The 25398-nt window shown below is 39.6% G+C and overlaps 1 protein-coding gene across 1 annotated transcript in view; it reads left to right on the top strand.

Annotated features, from left to right (window-relative positions):
* The window catches only part of LOC100356345 (fatty acid desaturase 2-like protein FADS2B), a 37229-nt gene extending 12894 nt beyond the window's left edge, over positions 1 to 24335 (top strand). Inside the window, exons 3-12 of the mRNA XM_002708962.5 lie at positions 1494 to 1691; positions 3390 to 3491; positions 11187 to 11312; positions 13191 to 13251; positions 17662 to 17738; positions 17910 to 18007; positions 18972 to 19068; positions 20917 to 20996; positions 22270 to 22395; positions 23742 to 24335. Of these exons, the coding sequence (XP_002709008.1) occupies positions 1494 to 1691; positions 3390 to 3491; positions 11187 to 11312; positions 13191 to 13251; positions 17662 to 17738; positions 17910 to 18007; positions 18972 to 19068; positions 20917 to 20996; positions 22270 to 22395; positions 23742 to 23793 (1017 nt within the window). The 3' untranslated portion in view covers positions 23794 to 24335. The remainder of the gene's footprint in view (positions 1 to 1493; positions 1692 to 3389; positions 3492 to 11186; positions 11313 to 13190; positions 13252 to 17661; positions 17739 to 17909; positions 18008 to 18971; positions 19069 to 20916; positions 20997 to 22269; positions 22396 to 23741) is intronic.
* Positions 24336 to 25398: the final 1063 nt, after the last annotated feature.

Below are 25398 nucleotides of genomic sequence, written 5' to 3'. Positions count from 1 at the left end.
CTCACTGTGCACTTACTCCTCATGTAGGATCTCTGTCCTTAATGTGTTGTACAATGTGAATTAATGCTATAACTAGTACTCAAACAGTACTTTACACTTTGTGTTTCTGTGGGGGTGTAGTCTGTTGAAATCTTTACTTAATATATACTAAATTGACCTTCTGTATATAAAGATAATTGAAAATGAATCTTGATGTGAATGAAATGGAAGAGGGAGCGGGGGATGGGAGAGTTGCAGGTGGGAGGGAAGTTATTGGGGGGGGAGCCACTATAATCCAAAAGCTGTACTTTGGAAATTTATATTTATTAAATAAAAGTTAAAAATTTATCTATGACCACCAATATTCCAAGGTTATTGGAGACTTGGAGGAGAGATTATCTAGACTTTTGTATGGAGTGGATCCTTTAAAAGTTACATTAATGAAGTTTGCAATGAGATTTTTGGCTTTGAAAATTATTTCCATGGCATTTTTTTTCTTTATTACGATTTCTCTCCTTTCTCACATTTGTACATGCTTGTTACCTTTCTCATAACCTAGTTATTTTGTCAAGAGTCCTGTTTTATATCCATTATAGTCGTTAAGCCAAGACATGTTTCTTCCCACCCATGCTTACTCCCTGATAAGGTGTGTAAGCTTGTAAACCAATGCTCGCATTTTACAAGAATATATACACAATACATTTATGAGAACCAGTGTAACCAGCAGACACACCCCAAGGCCACTAGAGACATCTTGTTTCTGGTGATTTACTGGAAATCTCTCAAAAAAGAAAAAATTGATCCTCAGAGCTATTCAAGGTGAACTATGTTCTTTGTTGATCATCTACTATGAAAGAGTCCTTTGTACGTATTGAACACTTTAAGACTTGGAAAGCACTTTGTAAGCTGTACCAATAACCATGGTAACACAGAACTGTATAGACAATCAAGTCCTCCAAAGTATGACCAGAGATCAAGCAATTCCTGAAATAATATGGTTTTAAAGGCAACTAATGGTGGCTGGCACTATGACATAGCTGGTAAAGCCGCCATCTGCAGTACTGGCATTCTATATGGGTGCTGGTTTGAGTCCTGGCTGCTCTCTGTTATGGCCTGGGAAAGCAGTAGAAGATAGCCCAAGTCCTTGGGCCTCTGCACCCGCTAATGAGCTAGCATTTCTCTCTGCTGACCATTCCTCCCCTTCCTCTCTTGCCAAAACTAGTATCACTGGGCTCCACAACAGTTTGAACAGTGGAAAGTCACTACTCATCTTTCTCTTCTCTACAAAACTATAAAAAGAAACTAATCATAACCTTTCTTCAAAGGTTTTGTTGTTCATTTTATTCTTTTGCTTTTAATTCTGAGCAATTAAATTTATTGATGCTAATAAAATACTATTAATAAAATAAATATAGTAATTATATTAATTGATATAATAAATTATTAATGATGTTCAGAGTGTTCCCTTTCCACTCTGTAGGAACTAATTCCTTGTTTGCTTATTTATTTCACAGTCACAGTTGGTGGAAGATTTCCAAGAACTGCGGAGGACATTAGAGGCTATGAACATGTTCGATGCTAACTTTGGGTTCTTCTTCCTTCACCTCGCCCAGATCTTGATTTTAGAAGTCCTGGCCTGGCTAATCCCATATCACTTTGGCAATGGCTGGACTGTTACAATATTCGTTGCCTTTCTTCTCACAGTTTCTCAGGTAAGCAGATACCGTAAACCCAGGCAGTGGCCTTGAGGAAAGGCGTCTTTTTTTCTTCCCATTTGATATTGATGTCAGCCACTGCCTGACACTTCTTGCGAAGCTGCTGGTCAGTGTTAGACGTGTACCAGCAAGTTAAAAAATGTCCTTGGGTTCTGGTTCTATCACCTGTAGTGTGAGAATGACACTGAATACCTAGCTAACATGGTATCTGACACCTGATAAAGGCTGAGTTGTGCCATTTGTTGTTTTTTCCCTTCAGTTACAATTTCTGTAACTGAAGTCCTGTCCTCAACCATGTAACACTCACCTTCCTTCTCATTCAATAACCAAGCTACATTTATCAATGTATCAGACCATGAATTCCCCAATAGCAGAGACGGTATTCCATTATAGAACTAGGAGGGCATGTAGGTTTTCTCATATGTGACAAACAACTACTGGCATTTGGCAGGACATTAGTAAATCTTGATTGAACAAAGCCTGAATCTCTGAATATGGCTTCTAAGCACCCAACAGTATTTGTGGATATAAAGGGGAATTCACATTCTACTTGCCCCTAAGAAAAGGTTAAGTGGGAGTCAATGTCAAGCCTAGTTTAGCTAAACATGGCAAAATGGTATTAATGCCAATGAAAAGAACAAACATGTGCTTTTAAAGGAGAAAGGGACATTCAATTCTTAGCAGAACAGTTGAGAAAGGATTTGTAGAGAATTAACAGCAATGGATTCCAGACGTTATCATATTAAGTACTTTCTTGAAAACCCAATTTGCTTTATTCCTTGAAAAGCAACTTTCAGGAACAATAAAGGCAATTAACATTTATTTGGTGCTCAGCATAAGCTAGGCACTTTGTATATACGATGTTCAAAAAGTTCGTAACATGCATAGTATGAAAAATCTACTCATGGATTTCAAAAATCTTATAGAACAAACTTGTTGGGGCCGGCGCTGTGGCTCACTTGGTTAATCCTCTGCCTGTGGCACCGGCATCCCATATGGGAGCCAGGTTCTAGTCCCGGTTGCTCCTCTTCCAGTCCAGCTCTCTGCTGTGGCCCAGGAGGGCAGTGGAGGATGGCCCAAGTGCTTGGGGCCCTGCACCTGCATGGGAGACCAGGAGGAAGCATCTGGCTCCGGGCTTCAGATCGGCAAAGCTCCAGCCGTAGCAGCCATTTGTGGGGTGAACCAACAGAAGGAAGACCTTTCTGTCTCTCTCTCTCACTGTCTAACTCTATCTGTCAAATAAATACAATAAAATAAAACAAAATTTTTTTTAAAAACTTGTCTTTAATTCCAGTTTTCTATAAATGTTGCAAAGTGCACTCAGATGTAAGTTGCACAGCTGCTCCATGGGTCAGATGTTATTACCCTCATTTACACTGTAAAGAATTGAGGGTCAGAGCTAGCAAGTAAACCACCACAGTCCTGAAACTCATAGGTGGTGAAAAATGGTTTAGAACACAGGCCTGCCTGATTCTAAGTCCATGCTCATTTCATGCCACACTGGAAGATTTGGGTAATAGTAAGAACATTCTAGTCTGAGAACAACTTGCATAAATAAGGGGGAAATAGAACCTAAACTTGGCTTGTGATCATCTCTCACTGTTCTCAAATGGTTTCAGAAATCTACTACTCGACTGGTTTATTGATTTACTCTTGAGTTCCTAACTTCTCTAACAACATTTTCATCTCTTCCAGGCTCAGAGTTCATTTTTACAGCATGACATAGGACACCTTTCCATATTTAAGAAGTCCAAATGGAACCACCTGATGCACAAATTTGTGATGTGTCATCTCAAGGTACAGAATACCATGGAGTGTGCTGGCGACTTTTCAGCTTCATTCCCTAAGGCACTGGCTTCCACATTTGCTTAGCTGAATTCATGAGAGGAAATTTCAAAAAATTCATGGAAAATGGAAATAAAAGATAAGTTTACAGGCAGGTGATTGGCTTAGCTGCTGAGATGACTGAATCCCAAATTGGAGTCTCTAGGGTCAAGTCTTCCCTCTGCTCCTGATTCCGGTTTCCTTCCAATATGTACTCTAGGACACAACAGGTGATAGCTCAAGTGGTCTGCCACTAGTGGAAGATCTGGACTGAGTTCCCAGCGCCTGGCTTTAGCATGGCCCAGCCCCAGCTGATGAGAGAAACTGGGGAGTGAGCCAGTACATGGGAGCATTCTCTCTCTTTCTCTCTCTCTCAAATAATTATTTAAAATATAAGTTCATTTTGGTGCAAAAATTTTTTGAAATCCATACAGTTTCTCCCTAATACAGATTTCCATAAATAGTTTAAAATACTTATTTATTTTTAAAAAAGCAGAATACAGAGGCAAAGAGAAATCTTCCATCTACTGGTTCACTCCCCAATTTCTGCTTTAGCCAAGGCTGAACCAAGCCAAAACCAGGAGTCTATAACTCCCCAGATCACCTCTGTGTATGACAAGGATCCAAGTACTTGAGCCATCACCTTGGAGCCCTGCCTTCCAGGGATATGCATTAGCAAAAATCTGAAATTAGAAGTGGATTGAGGATTGAGACTCTGGCAGTCCAATATGGGATGCAGACATCACAAGTGGCTTCTTAGCTGTTATACCAAGTGCCTGGCCCCCATGAACTTTTAGATGGCTATTCATATGTGTAAAAACTGTTTATAATAATATATACATAAATATAAGTATATTGTGTGAATAATATATATACTAATATACAATATAATATTTTAAATGTGCTAAAATAATCATTTTAATTTTTATAAGGAAAACATTTATTTAAGAAACTCATATTTAATTACCCTGATAAACTATTTGGTTCAATCCCAGGAACCCCATTACCCTAAGGAACATCACAGAAGAAAGTTTGTGCCTTTCAAAATGAAAATGGTCTCTGTAAAATCTTGAATTAAAATATTCTCTGGAGGGATTTGAACAGTCATTGATGGGAAGCTAGGGAAATCCAGAAGTCCTGATTAATTTTACAAGGGGGGTTATGAAACAATGAAGGAAAAAATGAAGGTTAATGTTTTTTTTTTTTTAAGTGAAAAGTAAGAGAAATAGGCAGGGCAAGCCAGATGATTCTGTTCAAGAGTTGAAGTTTGAAAAAAAAAAAAAAACAGGCTGATTTAAACAACAGGGGTGATGTCGATGTCGGCAGCTGGTGTTATCCCCCAGCATAAGCTTCTGTAAGCAGGAACACTGTCCTATACACTACCACAATGCCACCCCTGGCAAACTGCCTTGCACATGCTAGACCTCCAATAACCAACTATTGAATGAAGGAAGGAACCCATTAATAGAACAAGTACTCTGAGAGAAACTTCTAGCCCTGGTTCTGACTGCACTCACTGTGTGATCTTGAGCAAATTGTATTCTATCTCTGGCCCTCTGTATTCTTCATCTGTAATATGAAGAGTTAAATTGTGTCTATGCCTTTTATAACTTCTGTAGTATTTGGTGACTATGTACTGTGTCCCAGAAGAGAGACCAGTGCTCCCAGTAAACCAAATCCTTGGCTTCAAGCCAAGCCTCTCAGGAAAATCCATAGGCACTGACTCAGTCTACTTGTTCTTCCTTAACACGGAGTTTTTTTTAATATATGTTTTTATTTACAAATGTTTATTTATTTCAGGTGAACGAATTTCATGTATTTCATTATACAGATTTAGGGACACAAAGGTTTTTCAAATATATATGTGTGTGTGTGTGTGTGTGTGTGTGTGTGTGAAGGTACTTCAAAACCATTCATGGACTCAGAGCTAATTTTGATGAAAAAATTATTTAAAATATATGCATAGTTTTTTTCATAATACACATTTTCCATGTATTTTTTTGAAGACTGCATGCATGAACTTCAAAAAATTTTTCCACAAAATATGTATTTTTAATCACATTTCCCATGAAGTGTTTGAAGTATATTCATATATTTAAAACAAAAAAGACCTGGTTATCTGGTTCCCCTGCCTCTAGTGGATTGAGCATGAGAGAATGCTGGATGCAGGCCCACAGAAAGCATCAGTGTCTGCTGACAGCAAGTGATAAGGGAGAGCAGATGGAAACTCAAATCTGATGAGCGTCTGCCAAGTTTCGCATTCGGAACTGGCGTCCTGGGGTTGTTGTTAATGTAATTCCCATGAGAGAGAGACTGCAGCACCTTTATTTTCCAGCTGAGATGAATGTTCAAAGGGGCTACCTTAAAGCCAATGGCCACAAGCTTTTAAGTGGAAGAATTCTTAGCATGTAGATTCCAGAACAGGGTCTCTCAATTCCGGCTATTACATCTGAAGTCACCTGAAAAACCTTTCAGAAACACTGATGCCCATGCAGTATCATCTGCAGTGAGCTGGATCTGCATACTGGTATGTCTCATTCTCAATTTCTATTTATTTATTTTCATTTTATTTAAAGGGAACAGAGAGAGAGAGACAGAAAAAGAGGTAGAGATCTACAATATACTGGTTCACTCCCTAAATGCCCACAGCACCATGGCTGGGCCAGGCCAAATTCAGGAGTCTAGAACTCAATCATATTCTCTCATGTATGTAGCAGAGACCCAGGTACTTAAGCATCATCTGCTGCTCCTCAGAGTACACATTAAAAGAAAGATGGATGGGAAGTTAAGTAGCTCAGACTCCAGCCAGGTTCCAGTATGGGCTGTAGGCAACCCAAGCCTTAACACGGTACCAAATCAGCTGGCCCCATGAGCATATTTTTCAAAGCTCTCAACATGGTTTTAACTCTTGGCCAGCACTGAGAACTGCTACTCTAATAACAGACCTGCCTTCTGTGAGAACTTGACCACCAGTGAGCTAGTCACTTTGAGCACATTATTTAATGTCTTTTACCTTCAGTTTCTTCAACCATAAAATCAGGGGCGATGATGGCCTCATCTGAGAGGGATACTGTTAGGATTATATGTGATACTCATATGCCATGCTGAACACAATACCTGTAATATGGGATATGTTTGATAATTATTAGTTATTAAAGTGTAGTCCTCCCTTATCCACTAGGGATATGTTCTAAGACCCCCAGTGGATGTTTGAAATCACAGATAATGTGGAACCCTGAATATTGTAGGCAACTAATGAGCAAATAGTTTACATAACACAGATACACAGCACAGAGTGATGATTCATGTCCTAGGCAGGATGGTGCAGAAATATGGATGATTTCAACACAGAACAGTGATAATTTAAAACTTACAAATGTTTTATTTCTGGAATTTTCTACATGAAATTTTTGGACTACAGTTGGCCTTGGGTGACTGAGATTATAAAAAATGAAGCTGCAGATAGGTGGCTATTACCATATTAACTAACAGTCTTTCCATAGCCAAAATAAGGATACAAGATCATTAAAAATATGTTTAATCATGATGGTATTATGAAGATAGGGAAGTAGACCAAAAAATCTCAGCATCATTGCAAGGTGCTTGAAATCAGCTGGTTCCATTTAACCAAAAAATTCCTGTAGGACACCATTTTACTCTCTATTCACCAGCACTCAATAGATGAGACATTTTTGGACTGACTCGGAAATACCTATCACTGGGTAAACCTTTATGTCGTTGTGAAGAGTCAGGCAACAAACCCCTCCTTATTTCCTTCCATTGTTCAAAGAGTCAGAGGAAGGGCAGGACTCATCTGCCCTGGAGAAAATTGGTGGTTGATCTGGTGCCAATATGTAGAATATTGGATCAGCCCCACCCTGGCTTGCACTTTTAAAAGTCACTGCTTTCCCATCGATCTAACTCTGTACCTAGTTCTTTCTAAGTAAATTATGTCTCCAAAAACAATTTTTCATTAGTTGAAACAAACATAATCTTGATGACTTGTGAATAGAATGAGAAAATGGGAAATGACTCTAAAAGAAAATCAAAAATGCCTTGCCTTTTTTCAGGCAAAGCCAGAGATTCATGTGTAGTATGAATGTAGGCATCACCTATGTGCAGAAGAGAAAATTACTCATGGAGAAAAAGGATAGACAGGAACAAGATGATGAAGAAAATGATACAAAGCAATATCCTGCCTTTCACATGCATCACAACTTAAGTTCCAAATCTTAACTTCAAATCAGTTACCACTACCCCCCTCCCCCAGAGGCACAAATACTGAGACTTTGGGGATTTTCCTTTGCTAACTGTGGGAAAATATCTATGTTCTGTTCTTTACAGCGTTTACACAATAAAAGAGCCCTCTGAAAATAAGCCATGAACTATCTGCATACGTTTTGTTCCTTCCTGCAGTACAGGTGGAGCATCTGTGATCCAAACATCTGAAGTCCGAAATGCCCCCATATCCAAAACTTTTGGAGTAACAATCTGACAGATGCCAGAAGTGGAAAATTCCATGCTATGAAACATGGTTTCATGCCCAAAATTATTTAAAATGTTGTATAAAGTTACCTTCAATCTATGTGTATAAAATATATATGAAGCACAAGTGAATTTCATGTTTGGGCTTGGGTTCTATCCCCAAGATATCTTATTTTGTATATGAAAATATTCCAAACTTTGAAAGATTTCTGAAATCTGAAACACTTCTGGTCCAAAACATTTCGGATAAATGATATTCAATGTGTACTCTGTAGTCACAGCTGTACTTCATCCAGGCTCTTATCTTCCTGTGTGTAAAAATGCAATGGGGAGATGTAGGTAGAGATAAACAGAAGATTAGGATTTATCAAAAAAGCAGAAAAATAGTACATGCTCAAATGTGAGTGCTGGCAACCTCAAGAGAGAGAATTGTCCTTACTCAGACTAGAGACATAGGTAGGGGTCAGGGCAGTACCTGACTGAAAATCCAAAAGAGACAGGATTTTGGGTAGGGCTTCAGTATACATGATGGTCTCTAGAAGATGTCATGGCACCTGGTACCTGATGTAAGTTGAGGCTTAGCTTCATGATGAGGAGTGGCTGTGCTGAGTCCTCACTCACGCCATGTTAGCATGGAAGATATGACAATTTGGGTGGTGCAATGCTTGAATGTTAGCAATCTTTAGCTCCTTATCCATTCCTGACTCCTTGCCTTACCCTCATCACTATTATAGGGATACTGTAGGCAGAATTAGAGGGGTTCTTCAGAACCTTTGTTGGAAAATGAAATTAAAGATATTTATTTTGGCATAAAAAATTTTGAAATTCATCCATAGGTTTTTGATAAAGTGAATTTTCCATGAATATTTGAAGACCCCCGCATCTTTGAAAATAGGACCTTCCTAGAATAGCTGGCCTATTAAGTTTCTGTGACTGCATCCTAAAACACTGGTAAGGAAAGGAGTGTCAAGCATATTATTTGCCCAAAGTCACACACCTAGCAGATTGCCAAAGAGGGATTCAAATTCAGTTGGTTTTGGCTCAAAGCCTGTCCCTTCCACCTGTACCAAGGAAGAACCCAACTTGGCAGTGAGGAATGATTCAGGGTGGTTCCTGCATAGATAGGCCTGATATAAGGAGCCGTCATCCTCTCTCACACACTTTTTTTTTTTTTTTTTTTGTCTTCAGTAATACTGGCTTCAAGGTAGGAGGGCCTGGGTGGAGTCAGTTACTTGGATCACACCTATAATTACTGTAGCTACTGTTCTAATCTCAAAGGCTTGGTGCTATTAAGATCTAGTCCTTAGCCTATTGTGACTTAAAACCTGTCTCCCAGTTACCAATTATTACAGTCATTGGCTAAAAGAATATAGTCAACTGGTGGAGAAAATCAAATGTTAGCTTAATTGAAAAAAAGAATCATTCCTTATCACAATATCCTTGTTTAATTATCTATAGCTCCCAAAAGATTACATGTTTATAAGTGTGGAAACCTCATTTTTATTATGTTTGTCTTGACACACCAAATACATAGCTCAATAATCTGACACATGGGACTTGATTCAAAATAAAGAGCAGATGGATAAATGAGTGAATGCATGATTAGAGGAGTGAGTAGGTCATACGCAATTGGCTGGGAAAAGTTGAGAGTGTAAGAGGCTCCAAAAGGGAGAATAGAAATGATGAGTTCATTTTGGGATGCTCTGAGATTGCGATTCATGAGATAAACAAAAGAAAATATTCAGAAATTCCATGAGCTTGAGAAGGAAGATCTGGCCTGGAGGAGAGATTCCACCACAAGAATATTAGGGCGTGTTGGAGATGAGAATACTGCTCCTGCTGGTAGGAGGTGGGTGGGGAGTTGCTAAGAGAGGACTCTGCAAAGACCATGGAAGACAATGCTAACCTTAAGGGTTTTCAAACAAATTCATCCCCTCCTACCAAAGATGTATAATATATAGACCAGCATGCCACAACAGAAATATCACACAAGCCACATTAAAATGACATATGTCATTTTCAATTTTCTAATTGTCACATTTGAATGACAACTTTATCACTCCGTATCTATTCAACAGATTATCACTTATATATGTAAACAATATAAAAATTACTAATAACATATCTTACATTCCTTTTCTCATATAACCTTCAAAACACAGTATTTATTTTATACTTTATAGCCCATCTTAATCTGGTCAGATATTAAATACTCAATAGCCACATGAGGCTAGTGGCTACTGTATTAGACATTGTAGTTGTAGAATTCTTGATCTTGTTTTTTTTTAAGAGATGTCAAATATGCAAAAAATTATTGCTCCTGTTTATTCTTCTGTAACTTATAATAATGCAATCTGCCAACATTTTAAAATCAGTATTCTGTATCTTCCTCAAACAACCCAGATAGACAAATGTCATTGGGCTGTATTTACTGGAGATGGAATTGAGCCTCAAAGAATATGGGTGATTTGCCCCAATCACACAGTAGTAGTCATCCATTTGGATGAAACTAAGTTGATTGACTTCCAAACCCTATTCTCTATTTAAACTTTTAGACTTTCAGTGATAGGGAAAACCACCAGCAACCTACAGACTTTCAGTGAGAGAGAAATCACAAACAACCTAATCAGAGGGATTCAAGCTTGGCATCAGCTAAAATGTTTTTATTCTCATTTATTTTTATATGAAAGTACTGAAGCAGAGCCATACAATGATCTGAGCCAAGCCCCCCAAGGAGATCACTCAGTGCTATGATTCTTTGAAATATTCATTGACGAAAGATACTTGGGGCTGCTTTTTTTCCCCAGAACTAATTAAAGTCTTGAATCTAAGGCTTTTTAATGTGTGCAATAGGAATAATACTCTCTGCTCCACCTACCTTTGGAATTTTTAAAAAACATCAAATATGAGAAGAATGGGAAAACATTTTGTCTCAACAGGTTTTAATGGTTTTCATTATCAAAAGTTGTTTTAGCCTGAAGTTACACCCCTGGATCAGAGAATTCTTTCTTTGTAATCTGTGATATACTTTGTCCAATGAGGCATCTTGTGGCCCAGCAACAGAGGCAACTCAATAACTCAAATATTTCATTTTGACTACAGGAATACATGCACAAAAGTCTGACAGTTGTGGGCATTTCAGAAAATAAATCTTTCACCTAATGAGCCCTTTCTTCTTCTCAGGGCTTGTCTGTAAACTGGTGGAATAACCGACACTTTCAACATCATGTAAAACCAAACATCTACCCCAAAGACCCAGATATTGACATGGGCCCACTTTTTCTGCTTGGAGATACGCAACCTGTCAAGGTATGTTTCAAATCTTGTGACATCAGAGAAGTGTTCCTGGAAGAGGTTTCTAGAAAGATTTACAGCCTTGACTCAGAAAAAAAAAAAAAATACAGATGGACTTCTGTCTTCGAGAATGATCTGAGTACATTGATCCTTTTAGGTCCAGGATGCATATACAAAATAACGGATTCTGGGGTTGTAAAAATAGAAGGACATTTGAAGTTATGACTCAATGACTGTAAAGGTCATCAAGTCAAACCTCCCACAACAGGAGTTTGATAACCCATATCATTCTGCTTGAGCAATCTCAATGACAGGTCCTTGCCCAGTGCTTGTCACTACTCTGAGGCAACACAAGCTAATAGATAGTGGAACTAGGGATGGCGTGGCTCTCTGAAGTTTAGCAAGGGATGTGGACAACTGTTCACCAAGAGAAGACAAATCCATACATTCACTAAGCACAGGATCACAAACATCTAAATAGCTATTTATTTCAACTAACTTTAGCCCAATTAGAAAAAAATTATGCTGCTTACTTTTATCTCATGTTCATTTTGGTTCATTTGTATTTGAACCACAGCCTAAATAGGTAAAACACCCAGAGACTCCATCTCCAATTTGAACTTCTTAAACAATAGAAAAAGGAGCAGAAAATTTATCTCTAAAGTTTCTTAGTTATTGATTTCTTAAAAATACTTCACCCTAAAAACCAACATGTAAAGGACTATTTAAATTACCAAAGATTTTAGGAGGGAGACAATTCTCAACCAGTCCATTTAGGTTTATCAAGTCCTGGCATTTTATTAGTCCCTTTCCCATGTTCCCCACTATTTAAATATTTGAAGGCTAAGAAGTAACTGCTAATAATTGTATTATTTCATCACCATATTTTTGTTTGTAACAATAAGAGAAGAATGTACCAACTATAAACTTTTCAAATAGAAAAGAAAAATCTATGCATAAGAAGGAATATAGCAAAGGAATGGAAAAAACAGGAATTTAATCAGCCCATAGAGTTATAAGTGAGTGAATATAGGAGAAAATATATCGCAGGTACAAATTATCATTCACTCACCAATTCCTTCAATAAATAGTTTCCTCGGTACTCCTAACCTAGCAGACATTACATTATTATACAGCCATTATCCCTGTCTCCTCACAAAGCATATTCTGTCTTTGGGAACTGAGAACAAGTCAAATTAGTGAATGGGACTCCTAGGAAATGAATCATAAATTCTCAGTAGTGAATGGAATATAACAATTATTACAAATAATAATTTATTACTTAATATATAATGAATATATATCATGCCATCGTGTCTTAGTAAATCATAGCATGAGATCCATGAGGAGAACACAAAGAGGAAAAATGAGACAGATAGGAGGGGGACATGCCTATATCTTCTGTTACACAACCAATGGCTGTCAGATAAATGAAAGGAGATGGAGCACAGCTTCAAGGAGAATCTTAAATATAGTGGTAGGGCTGAAGAAGAGCCAGAAAAACTCAATTGAACTATCCCCTTTTCAACCACCATTCTGCATCACACAAGGGGAAAAATTTCAAAATGTATTCTATGAGAATAAAAAAAATGACCACAATTCCCATAGTCAAATGAAAAAATCCATCCATGCAAGAATTGTCCACTTTTAATTATAGCAAAAAGAAGCCAAAAGACTCCTTCCTATCCCACTCTGTTTCTTCTAATGCATCAGGTTTGACAGTCAGTGAGTACTGATCAGATGACTTCTTCTGTGAAGATTTCTCTCCTCTCTCTCTCTCTCTCTCTCTCTCTCTCTCTTTCACATACACACACACACACACACACACACACACACATCTTGAGTGTGAAGCCAGGAGTATTGCCTCTTATTATGGTTTTATTCTCTCTTCAGTATGGCAAGAAGAAAATCAAATACATTGACTATGAAAAGCAGCACCTGTACTTCTACATGGGTGAGTCTCCCAGAGCCACATTCCTAATAATCCCATTTTCTTAAAGCCAGCCCTTATTGAGCCCAAATAAGTGACCAGAATTCCTCACAGAGGTCAGGCGATGGCTTATTGTTACTGAGAAAAGTAGCATGTCTAACTTCAGACTCCCAGGGCTGAGAAGGAAAATGGAAAAGCAAATAAGCATTTCTAGCAGGTATTGCACCGCTCTGGGGTTTTGGCAGGAAAGGAAAGGGATGCTCCAAGTGGGAGGGAAGGCAGAATGCCAGTCGAGGGGTGTTCCATCTGGCACTCTTATCCTGGAAAGACTAAACACCTCTCAAGAGAAAGAAACAGTGGTATTCACACAGAGAGGAAAGAGACTGGAAAATAATGCTAAAGCATTTATAGTATGATATCAGGAAGAGATAAAGTCCATAAATAAAAGGCAGTTATCAAGCTTCCACGTGGAAGAGAACTGGCTATTCCTCCATGGCTTACATATAGCTGTAGGATATATGAGGCCACTATGGTCTGAATAGGATTCAACTCCCAAATGTGTGCAAATATTCAAATACAGAGTTGTGGGTTGGTGGTATTAGGAAAGTGGAATTCAGTTATGGTGTTTAGGAGGAGAGCCTAGTGGGAGTTCCTTCAGTCACTGGGGGCATGCCCTCCAAAGACAGTGCTCATGAGAGGGATGGTTACGAAAGCCAAGTTGGGCGTAGCCACTGTCTCTGTTTCCTGGCTTTCTGTGTTATCATTCTGCCACACTTGTTCTAACATTGCCATCCTCCGACCTCACCACATGGCCTCACCAGTGGTGCACACCTCCTCTTGGACTGTGAATCTCCAAAACTGTGAACCAAAATAAACTTCCTTCCTTCATAGGTAACTTGTCTTAGGTATTTGCATGTAGTAATGAAAATCTGACTAATAACGATACACATACATATACATGTATACACATGTACATATAAGTGTATACATGTATATGTATACGTGTATACATGTATATATGTATGTATGCGTGTATATACATATATGTATATGTGTGTATAAACATATATACATGTGTGTGTGCTTGTATATGTGTGTGAAAGAGAGGGAGAGAGAGAGAGATTGTGGGATAGGCTTAAAATATAAGGGTAGCTAGGCCGGCACCGCGGCTCACTAGGCTAATCCTCTGCCTTGCAGCGCTGGTACACCAGGTTCTAGTCCTGGTCGGGGCGCCGGATTCTGTCCCGGTTGCCCCTCTTCCAGGCCAGCTCTCTGCTGTGGCCAGGGAGTGCAGTGGAGGATGGCCCAAGTGCTTGGGCCCTGCACCCCATGGGAGACCAGGAGAAGTACCTGGCTCCTGCCATCGGTGCGGTACGCCGGCCGCAGCCTGCCGGCCGTGGCGGCCATTGGAGGGTGAACCAATGGCAAAAGGAAGACCTTTCTCTCTCTCTCTCTCACTTTCCACTCTGCCTGTCAAAAAAAAAATATATAAGGGTAGCTAAATAATTCTGACATGCATAAAAGAACATTATAAGTAAGAGCTTTTGTCCTTAACCAAAATCAACCTCATTACAACTCACAAAGAAAAATTTTAAAGAACTCCCACATCTGCTTATCAAAAACCTATTTACGCATTTGGGAAATAAACCAAAATCAGGAAAAGAAACCAAATGTTTCCTAGAGACAAAAGGTTTTCAACCAAGGGAAAGCCACCCTCCCCTTTGCCACCCAGGACATTTTACAATGTCTAGTGACATTATTGGTTATCACAAAGGATGGGGAGAGATGGTAGTGACAGGCAGTGAGGAGAAGCCAGGGAGACGGCTAAAGGTTCTCTAATGCAAATGACAGCCTCTCCTAACAAATAATTGTGTGGCTCCAAACACCCACACTGCTGAGGCTGAAAAACCCTGTTGCAGATGGAGTGATCTGCCCACATCTAGACCACTGTAACACTGAAACCTGCCTGAGAAGGACAGCTGCTGAGTAAAATGTTAGGAATCTGGGGTCAACCATCACTGCTGCCTCTTCCTCAGTAGGGACTCAGCCTCCCTCATCACACACTCATCATCTGCCCCATCCCCACACAACTGACAAGACAAATAAGGACATTGGTACCCCATTTTGAGAGAGTGAACCCTGTCTAACAGGGTATGTGTTTGCACAAGGAAGTTTCTTTTCTGAACTTTTCTCTGTCTTTAATAGCTTTTTCTGTATATGTCCAGGGGTTCTTGTGTTGTGTGTACATATATTTATCATTGTTACTTCTTGCTGAATCAATCCTTCTATCAATATGTAATGTCCCTCTTTGTCTCTTTCAGTTTTTGATATAAAGGCTCTTTTATCTCATATGGATATAACTACTCCTGCTTGTTCTTGGTTTCCATTTGCCTGGAATACCTTTTTTATAATCCTTCATTTTCAGCCTATGTGTGTCTACTTATGAAGTGAGTTTCTTGTAGGCAGCATATAGTTGGGCCTTATTTCCTTATCCAACCTTGTCATCTTTTGACTGAGAATTTTAATCCATTTACATTCAAGGTTAATGATCATAGATAAGACCTAATACTTGTCATTTTGTTAATTAGTTATTGATAGTATTTGCTTTGTTAGTGAATTTAGTAGTGTCTTGAATTTCCATGATGCTGCTTCTACTGTAATTTCTTATAAGTCTGGTCTGGTAGTGATGAATTTTCTCAATTTTAAAAAATATATAGTGCTTCATTAATTTGCCTCCCCTGTGTGATAGTGCAATATGCCCTTAGTTTATAAGGAATGCATTAACCATGCTTATTCACTGTAGCATGATCCCCTTACAAAGCAGACTACCCTACTCTGCCACCACCACTACCAAGAGCTCTTTCATCTTTCTCTTCAATGCCAGCTTAGTATCTTGGATACTAACAAGTCATACTCAAACTGTCATAGAGAAAATGAGCTGGACGCTTGTTGAAAGGAACAAGATAAATTTGATTCAGGCTACTTCAATAGAGGAAACATCAGTATAAGCTGAGCTTAACTCTGCAGAAACAAAAGTGGAGAAGGTAATTTTAAAGGCCAAAATATCTTAACAGAAAACACTAGGGAGTAGGGTGCAAGTAGGGGAGTTGGTCTATGTGCTAAGGTCAGACCATCTGAGTTTGCTAACTGGCACTGTTGAAGTTAAGTCCCTGCCTTCCCACAGAGACAGAGGCTCTATACTTGATGATTACATTTCCAAAGGACAGCTTTTAGGTCCTTGAGAAAGATATATCTGGATTGTGGAAAATATATCTCAAAAGGAGAGAAAAGGCCTTACCAGTGTCAGTTTCTAAAGTAAATGCTCTAAAAAGAGGAAGAGCAGGTGCCTACAGTCATGTTTTGCCTGGAACAAACAGAAAATTCTTTTGGCAACTGAGTTCTTCAGACAGGAATTTTAAGAGGACTGGGGTCATCCCAGTGATGGGGTCTTGGATGCTTACAGACTATGCTAGTGCTTGCTCAAGTTTCTTGGTGGGTGTGTGGTGGGATGGGAAGCGAATGAAATCATTTGTGCCAAGAGTTTACGGTCTTCATAGCCAAGGATGGAGACCTTGTCGAGAAGAGGGCTCGGAGGATATGACTACAGGTTGGTCAAGGGAGAGTCTTTGCCACAAGCAAAGGACCACAAGATTCCTTTGTGCTTTCAAAGGCTTTGATGATTCTGAGGTAGAAGCAAACAAATCACTCTCCGGCCAGGAACTGAGCACACTGTTGTTAATTCTGCCACCCCAACATATTGTGATAGAGCCCAACCCTGAGCATATGGGAAAACTGAAGGGTTCCAATGGCCTGGCCTTACAATATTTAAAAGCTCACAGCAAAAGCTCTTCAAGGATGCCTCCGTCAAAAGTGATTCAAGGCTGGCGCCGCAGCTCACTAGGCTAATCCTCCACCTGCAGCGCTGGCACACCGGGTTCTAGTCCCGGTCGGGGTGCTGGATTCTGTCCCGGTTGCTCCTCTTCCAGGCCAGCTCTCTGCTGTGGCCCGGGAGTGCAGTGGAGGATGACCCAAGTGCCAGGGCCCTGCACCTGCATGGGTGACCAGGAGAGGCACCAGGCTCCTGGCTTCGGATCAGTGTGGTGCGCTGGCAGCAGCTGCGATTGGGGGTGAACCAACGGAAAAAGGAAGATCTTTCTCTCTGTCTCTCACTGTCCACTCTGCCTGTCAAAAAAAAAAAAAAAGTGATTCAAGTCTTCAAAACTTCTCAATCCTTTTTAAAGGAGCTTGAATCTAGAACTTAGACTTGGAAAGCCCAAGTTCAGGATGTGGCTTTGGATCTGCACTCTGCCTCCTGTCCGGAGCCAACATCCAGGGGTGACATGTTAACAGACAGACTCCTGATGACTTGCATTGGGGTCGGATTCTGCTCATCTACTGACATTGTCTTTTGTTGCTGTTGTTGTCCTTTTGCAGTTGGGCTCCCTCTCCTCATGCCTGTGTATTTCAATCTGCAATCCATGCAAATGATGTACCTTAAGAAGTACTGGGTGGTGAGTAACTTGGCTGAGCCTCTGAAAGTGAACCTACTTGGTGACCTCCAGATATAGCTTCCTTGAGTAACAAAGCATAAGATGCAGACAGCAAATGAATGGACCCCCGCCCATTGAAGAGGAAATGCAATTATATTTGTAGCGTCTAACTTTCAAGTGTTTTCTTTTCAGGACATTGCCTGCGTCAGCAGCTTTTATATCCGATATTTCATCACATTCAGCCCTTTCTATGGAATTTTTGGAAGCTTTCTGCTCATATATTTGGTCAAGTAAGAGTATTCTTTTGTTCTCATAACCTAGATGGTCCTCTTACCTTTCTCACTAGGGTATGTGGGATAAGCAGAAGACTAGGATACCATGACCCATGTCCTGAAGCAGAGGTATTTCCAAGCAAATATGAAAAATAAAAACAGTGAAATCAGTGAACAACACAAGCTCCTTGCAAGAATTTTTCTGGCCCATGTTTCTTCCATTTGCTGTGATCCTAATTGCAGCATTTCTGTTGCCCTCCACCAAGTACTTTAGATTGGACATCATAACCCCTGACAGCACAGGAATTTTATAAGTTCTTTTCCAAGAATAGATTTTCCCAAAACCAAATGGCTTTTGACTTTATTTTTAGCAAATTACACCCTTCAACTTTCTACTTTATTCCTCCCTCATTCCGTTGCACTCTTACTCTAAATCCTATGTAATTATAAGGATAATGGTAGCTACTATGCATCCGACACTTTGTTAAGGCTTTCTTTGCATTATCTTATTTGATGTAATCCTTGTACAATCCTACAATGTTGATAGAATCATTTTTATTTTTCTGTTAAGGGAAGTGAAGCTCACAGAGATTAAACCACTTGCCCAATGTCATAAAGCAGGTTAGGGAAAGGCCAAAGAACTTGAACCCAGCTCTATTTGATGACAAAATCCAGGCTGTTAACTAATTTGCATATGTCCTTGGAGACCCTGGTATTTTTTATTATTTCACAGAAACTACAGAAACCATTGAAAGTGTTGCTTCCATACGTTCGCCCTCAGGATAGACTGAATGTCCTAGTGTGGCACCTGTAGATAGAAAAGTTCAAAAAGGAAAATGAATGACTTCCATTTACTGGAACCTTTGAACTTCTTTCATTTCCTCCCATGTTCAGCTGGCTCTACAAGTGGTTATGCAAGCCCAGTGATTGCAACTGAAATACCTCAAAGAGTCATCACTTCCTCCTTTTCACTCCCCAAAAGGTTTCTTGAAAGTCCCTGGATTGCCTATGTTACCCAGATGAGCCACATTCCAATGAAAATGAGCAAAGAGGAGAACCGGGATTGGCTCAGCACTCAGGTAAATGCTGGAATCACTAAGGGAGAATCCTTCAAACCATACCTCTTTAAATTTTAATCACCTGGAATACTAACAACTCATCCTCATTGAATGCTTGCCAGGAACTATGTAGCTACTAAGGTAGGCACTATGATTACTGTGACTTTACAGATGATAAAATTGAGCCATGAAAAGATTCAGTCACTTGTGTCAGGTCAAAATTAGGAAGTTTGAACCTACGCAACTTAATTATAGAGCCTTTTTGCTCTAAACAAAGGATCAGTCAACTGAAGTCCAGAGGACAGATTTGGCCTACTCTGTAATGGTTATTCCCAAAGTCACTTTAAGAGATTTACTTAAAATAGTACATTATCACTTCATGTCTATAGCTACTATCTAAAGTTAGGAAGACTCCTTCACTAGCCTGCCAGATTCCTGGTGTTTTCAATGTCCTCTCTCTTATAATAACGAAAATAATACAACTGCTTCACACTCTTAAAAGTTATTGATACTAGCCTGCGCCGCGGCTCACTAGGCTAATCCTCCGCCTTGCTGCGCCAGAACACCGGGTTCTAGTCCCGGTCGGGGTGCCGGATTCTGTCCCGGTTGCCCCTCTTCCAGGCCAGCTCTCTGCTGTGGCCAGGGAGTGCAGTGGAGGATGGCCCAAGTCCTTGGGCCCCACACCCCATGGGAAACCAGGATAAGTACCTGGCTCCTGCCATCGGATCAGCGCAGTGCACCGGCCGCAGCGCACTGGCCGCAGCGGCCATTGGAGGATGAACCAACAGCAAAGGAAGACCTTTTTCTCTGTCTCTCTCTCTCTCACTGTCCACTCTGCCTGTCAAAAAAAAAAAATAGTTATTGATACTGATAACCTCAAAGAGCTTTTGTTTATGTGGGATTTTATCCATTGGTGTTTACTGTATTTGAAGTGAAAATGGATAATTAAAAATTTAATAAATATCTGTTTATTCATTAATGTTAAAATAACAAGAATAAATCCCAAACATGATATCATCAGAGTGATAATGCCATATCAAGTTTAATAACATCAGGAAAATTCCACCATAGAACAAGAAGTGAGATAGTTTTTGGCCTTGCAGATCTCATGAAGGTGACCTGGAGACCTTAAGATTCTCTAAATTACACTTTGGCTAACTCTAACATAGAATTATCACATACAACATTCAAAATGGCAAAAATCTCAGCTAGAATTAAACCTCAAAAGGCATTGAATAAGATGGCATTCATTTGGATGTTAATCTTGCCAGTCTGGAGAAGCCCATGAACTCCTTCTCAAGATAATGTTATTTAAATGCCTCAAATAAAATACATAAGAATACAAAGGAAACTATTTATGTTGGAACACATTTCTGTGCATAGAACCTTTGGCTAGACCCTTGAATGCCTCACTTCTCATTCAGAAGTCCTTCAAGTCCACTCTGTGGAAATGGTCTACAACCCCGACAATCTCAACCAGAGTCTATAATCCCACCTCCAAAGTCTTCATTCATGACACCAAGGTCAATAATGACTTTCTTCCTCAAATCCTGCATTGTTTTGCATATCTGTTGCCTTTTATGTACTTTATAGAAAAATCTTACTGCCTTTTTAAATTGTAAATTCCTGAGACTTAAGATTGTATGTCTTTAATATTCCTTATAGTTTCTTTTTTAAAATTTTTATTTAAGTTATACAAATTTCATGCATTTCATATATACAGATTCAGGATCCTTACAGATTCTTATACAACATAGGTATACAATACACACTTATAAGAAGGGTAGACTGAGTAAAAGAACAAATAAACATGTCCTTTGTTTGACACTTTGGCTCATTTATATTTAATGTGACCTTTTTTCTTTGCAGGTTTTGGCCACTTGTAATATTGAACAGTCCTTTTTCAACGATTGGTTTACAGGGCACCTGAACTTCCAAATCGAGCACCAGTGAGTGATAGAAAGTTCATGGTAGGATAGAGGTAGTCATTTAGCCCCAAAGTTCAGAGCAGAGCTCCAAGCTCAGGATTTCAGAAAAAGAGAAAAATAAATCTTTTTCTCTAAAGGCTACTCTTTATCAGCATCAATGTTAAGAGAAGGAAGGAGGGGCCAGCACCATGGCTCACTTGGTTAATCCTCCGCCTGCGACGCCGGCATCCCATTTGGGCACCGGGTTCTAGTCCTGGTTGTTCCTCTTCCAGTCCAGCTCTCTGCTGTGGCCCAGGAAGGCAGTGGAGGATGGCCCAAGTGCTTGGGCCCTGCACCACATGGGAGACCAGGAGGAAGCACCTGGCTCCTGGCTTCGGATCAGCACAGCGCCAGCCGTGGTGGTCATTTTGGGGGTGAACCAACAGAAGGAAGACCTTTCTCTCTGTCTCTCCCTCACTGTCTAACTCTATCTGTCAAATAAATAAAAAAAGAGGGGGCGGGGGAAGAAGGGGCTTTAACAATTGTGATAAAGTGAAGTGGAATCTGAACGTGACTCAGTTGCAGACACACAGACTTGGAAATTGGTCATTGTTCTCTGTGCTTTTACTTTGCTAGTGAAACTTGAGGAAGAGAATACTCTTTGGGTAATCAAGTTGTGTTGAAATTTAACTACAATTTAATTTAAATATCTTTTTCAAGCAAAATTATAAAATAACCAACAATGAAAACCGGTTCCTGATGTAATTTCTAAAAGGCTTTTTTGGCAATAGGTAGACATATAATAAAGAAAAAGAAAAAGGATAATCCTGGAGCATCAATCTCTCCACAATATTCAGGGAAGAAATTTCCACTTTCTCTTTATCTGGAATAATCAGGAAAAAGAAAGATTTTATACCTGCACATGAGATTTTCTCATCCTTCCTTTTATAATAGTCTTTTGAAACCTCAGCACAACATTAAAGGATTATTATTTATATTTTAGAGAAGGAGAGATTAAAACCCAAGTCAGTCACCTGGCTGATCAGTAGATAACCTTGGCCAAAAATAAACATATTCAGTGGAGCTACTATTTATTCTATTAGCATCTCCCAAACATTTAACACCCACAAGGCTCACCCACACGGCTTACATGTTAAGAGATAAGAGGAGAGTGTTTTGTCAAGGGTTTTTGAACTTCCTAGAACAGAAACATTGTGCAAAGTCAAGGTGGGTCTTCATTTCTGGTAATGGAAGAAAGAGAACTCTTTTGCATTTCTGTTTAGATCTGTTTCATATCTCTTGTCCATTTCTCTAGTCTCTTCCCCACGATGCCGCGGCATAATTATCACAAAGTGGCACCTCTAGTGAGATCACTGTGTGCCAAGCATGGATTGAAGTACGTGAATAAGCCCATGTTGCGAGCGTTTGGAGATATCGTCAGGTAATAACATAATTTCTTCCAGCTTATAGCTCTCATCTCTTTTCACTGCCACCCCCAGACTATTCACTGGCTTGTTTTCATTCACCCAAGAGCCATTAAGGGATACCCTTGAACCCAAAATGGACACAACACTCTGCAGGGATCAACAGCAACAAAATCAATGATAATGGAAATACATAACCATTTTTCTATTGCTTTTGGGAACTTCTTAGTAAATATGCCTTACTACTTGATGATATTTCAAGCTTGTTGGAACAAAAGGCTGCGTTTTTGGTTCTGCACCCTCAAAAGGGCTTCACACATACTTTAAAAGTTTATCAAGTCACCTGGTCCAGTGTTGCAACCTAAGGTGTCTGCAGCACCCAGGGTGACACAAATGTGCAAATTGGGCTGAGCTGGCCAGGCCAGGGTAGTGAAGCTTTACTGAGATTGAAAGTTCATGCTCATCCAGAGGCGTTCACACTGAGTTTCCTTCAGAATGTTGTGCTGGTCAAAATAGCAGTCAGTAGTCTGGGGTTAACAACTTTCTCTTTCTTTTAGGATGGGGAAATCAAAATGTATTTTGAATACCACCAACAAGGCGAGGCCTGATGGGATTAATCTCTGCCTACTGCCTCAGCCTCACTGCTCCACTGCTCTTTTCCTGCATCTCTGTCCTCCAGATTTGTGACCCATTTTCAGTTGCTACAAAACCCCCCTCTCCTGGTCATTTTGTTTGCTTGCCACTTTTTCTTCTGCTTGGAACATTCCTCCAAACCACAACCTCCCTTATGTCACCTTGTCCATTTCCCATTCAATCTCCAAGGTTCATCTCAAATATATTTTCCTTATTTCAGTCTTCACTGGTCCCCAAAACTACCTTTGTCACATATTCTTGAAGGACCTGGATCCCTTCATTGGTGATCTTTACCACACCACATCTGTGGTAACATAACGTGTTGTAATAAATTATCTTTTCCATGTCTGCCAAGCTAGATGAGGAACTCTGTGAGAACAGGACTCCTCATCTGGCCTCTCCATTTTTGTATCCTAGCCTAGAAAAATCATATCTTTGGCATTAGAAAACTGGGGTAGGTGGGCAGATAAAGGATGGATTGCCATATAAGTCTATAGCTACAGAAGAAAATAAAATGGGGGAAATGTTCAATCTCCTCCATGAAAGGAAAAAAAACTCACCCGTTAAGAACAATATATTTAACTGCTTCTATTGGTCAAACAAGAATGTCTGATAAAAATGGAAACTACTAGATTGATCTGAACCAGGCAAGCAAGCAAATATTCCATGGATGAATTCTTGTTTCAATAGAATTGCACCTGCCTGATGATTTTATTTGCTCCACCTACAGGGCCTTGAAGAAATCTGCAGCCCTTTGGATGGATGCCTACTATGAAACATGAAGCAGAACATCTGCCTTAACATGTGTTTAATTGCATCTCTGATGGGGGGTGGTGGATGTGCAAGAGCTCCTCCCTGCTTAACTGGGAATTAATTAGCACATTGGCATGTCTGAGTGTGCCAGGAATAATCATCCCACAGACATATGATAACCCTCTCCAACAAGATCTCTGCGAATGAGAAACAGAACAAACACAAGATTACTTTGGCCAGGATTACAAAAGGGAAAAGGGAGCTCATTGTTTTTATTTTTTCATTAGGATCTTGAACTTAACAGACCTTAGTTGGGTCATCTCAATCAAGGGGCAGAAGTGCAGGAACTAGGTAAAAGTTTTACTGAAGAAGTAGAGATAGGATAAGTGGAGAAAGCCAAAGGAGAAACATCTGATGGGGTACTTTGGAAAACAATGTACTTGCTTTTGGAAAATAATGTTGTATTTAACAAATTTCTATTGAAGCACAAATTTTTATTTCTTTTCAAATATATGAACTTTTTCTTTAAAATTAAACATGATTAACATTAAAATCTCTTCAAATATTTCAATATTGATTTTGGATTTTCATTATTGTACCAACATATATTACAAAGTAGATATATACATACATTAGGGTGTGTGTATATATATATATACACAATTGGTCTCCAAATGGAGAAATTAATACATCTATAAAATTTCTTAAAGAAACTTCTAACAATCTCTCAACAGCAATAAATCAAGCAGATTAGTGTTCTATGTTTTATATTTAGAGTTGTCTTACATTCAGCTAAACAATAGACTGTTCCTTGAGTGTAAAATTTGGTTGCCTATTCTCTACTGACTTGTGCAAAATAACCACTCTGATAAGAGAGAGTTTCTTTTTCTACACTGGAGACCTTAAGCTATGGCAATACATTTTTCAAGTTTGGCACTAAATACCTCTTAGGACAAGAGAGCTTTCTCTCACACAAGAGAATTTCAGTACTCAAAGGATGGGTGGACAGTCTCGGGACCATATAGAGCCCTACCGTGTTTACTTCTGCTCAGCTATGCATGGTGAACGGATTGAAGCTGATCTTAACTGCAGGGAGGGGAAGTACAATAGCATGAATTGCCTTCTCTAGCTCCAATCGATCTGCACTATTGGTTTATCCATTGTCTGAAATTCTACCAGTAAGCACTCATTCCCTCACACCAAACTCTGTAATACACTGTCTGGGTTTATTTGTTTCTCAATCAAATCCTGAGTGAAAGACAAGAGAGTAAATCACTCAGGGCCCCTAAGGAGCTACCCAAGCAAGCCAAAGTTAAGAAAACAAGAACTACTTATCTAGGAGGAAGAAGAATTAAAATGGGAATAACACCAACTGAAAAGGTTGAACAGATGATGAAAAGGGTGAAAATCTCTGTTGATTTCATGATTCCTCATGGTGGATGTGGCAAGAGCTCAGATTTTCCTGCTAATGGATCTATAGATGATTTCTTCAGCCTGCACAAAGGTGCCAGGAAAGTGAGGGCGGGTGGGTATAGCGGTTAGTGTTCTGCATACCCTCATCCAACTCCCAGAGATTCTCAAGAATTGTTTGTCTTTCTGGTCACTAGAAATAGTAACCTGACCCCTCCCTGGGC

Source organism: Oryctolagus cuniculus, chromosome 1 (genome assembly GCF_964237555.1).
Source record: "Oryctolagus cuniculus chromosome 1, mOryCun1.1, whole genome shotgun sequence".
In the NCBI taxonomy this organism is placed as follows: Eukaryota; Metazoa; Chordata; class Mammalia; order Lagomorpha; family Leporidae; genus Oryctolagus; species Oryctolagus cuniculus.
The sequence above is the reverse complement of the archived record's forward strand: the minus strand, read 5'-3'. Positions and strand labels throughout refer to the sequence as shown.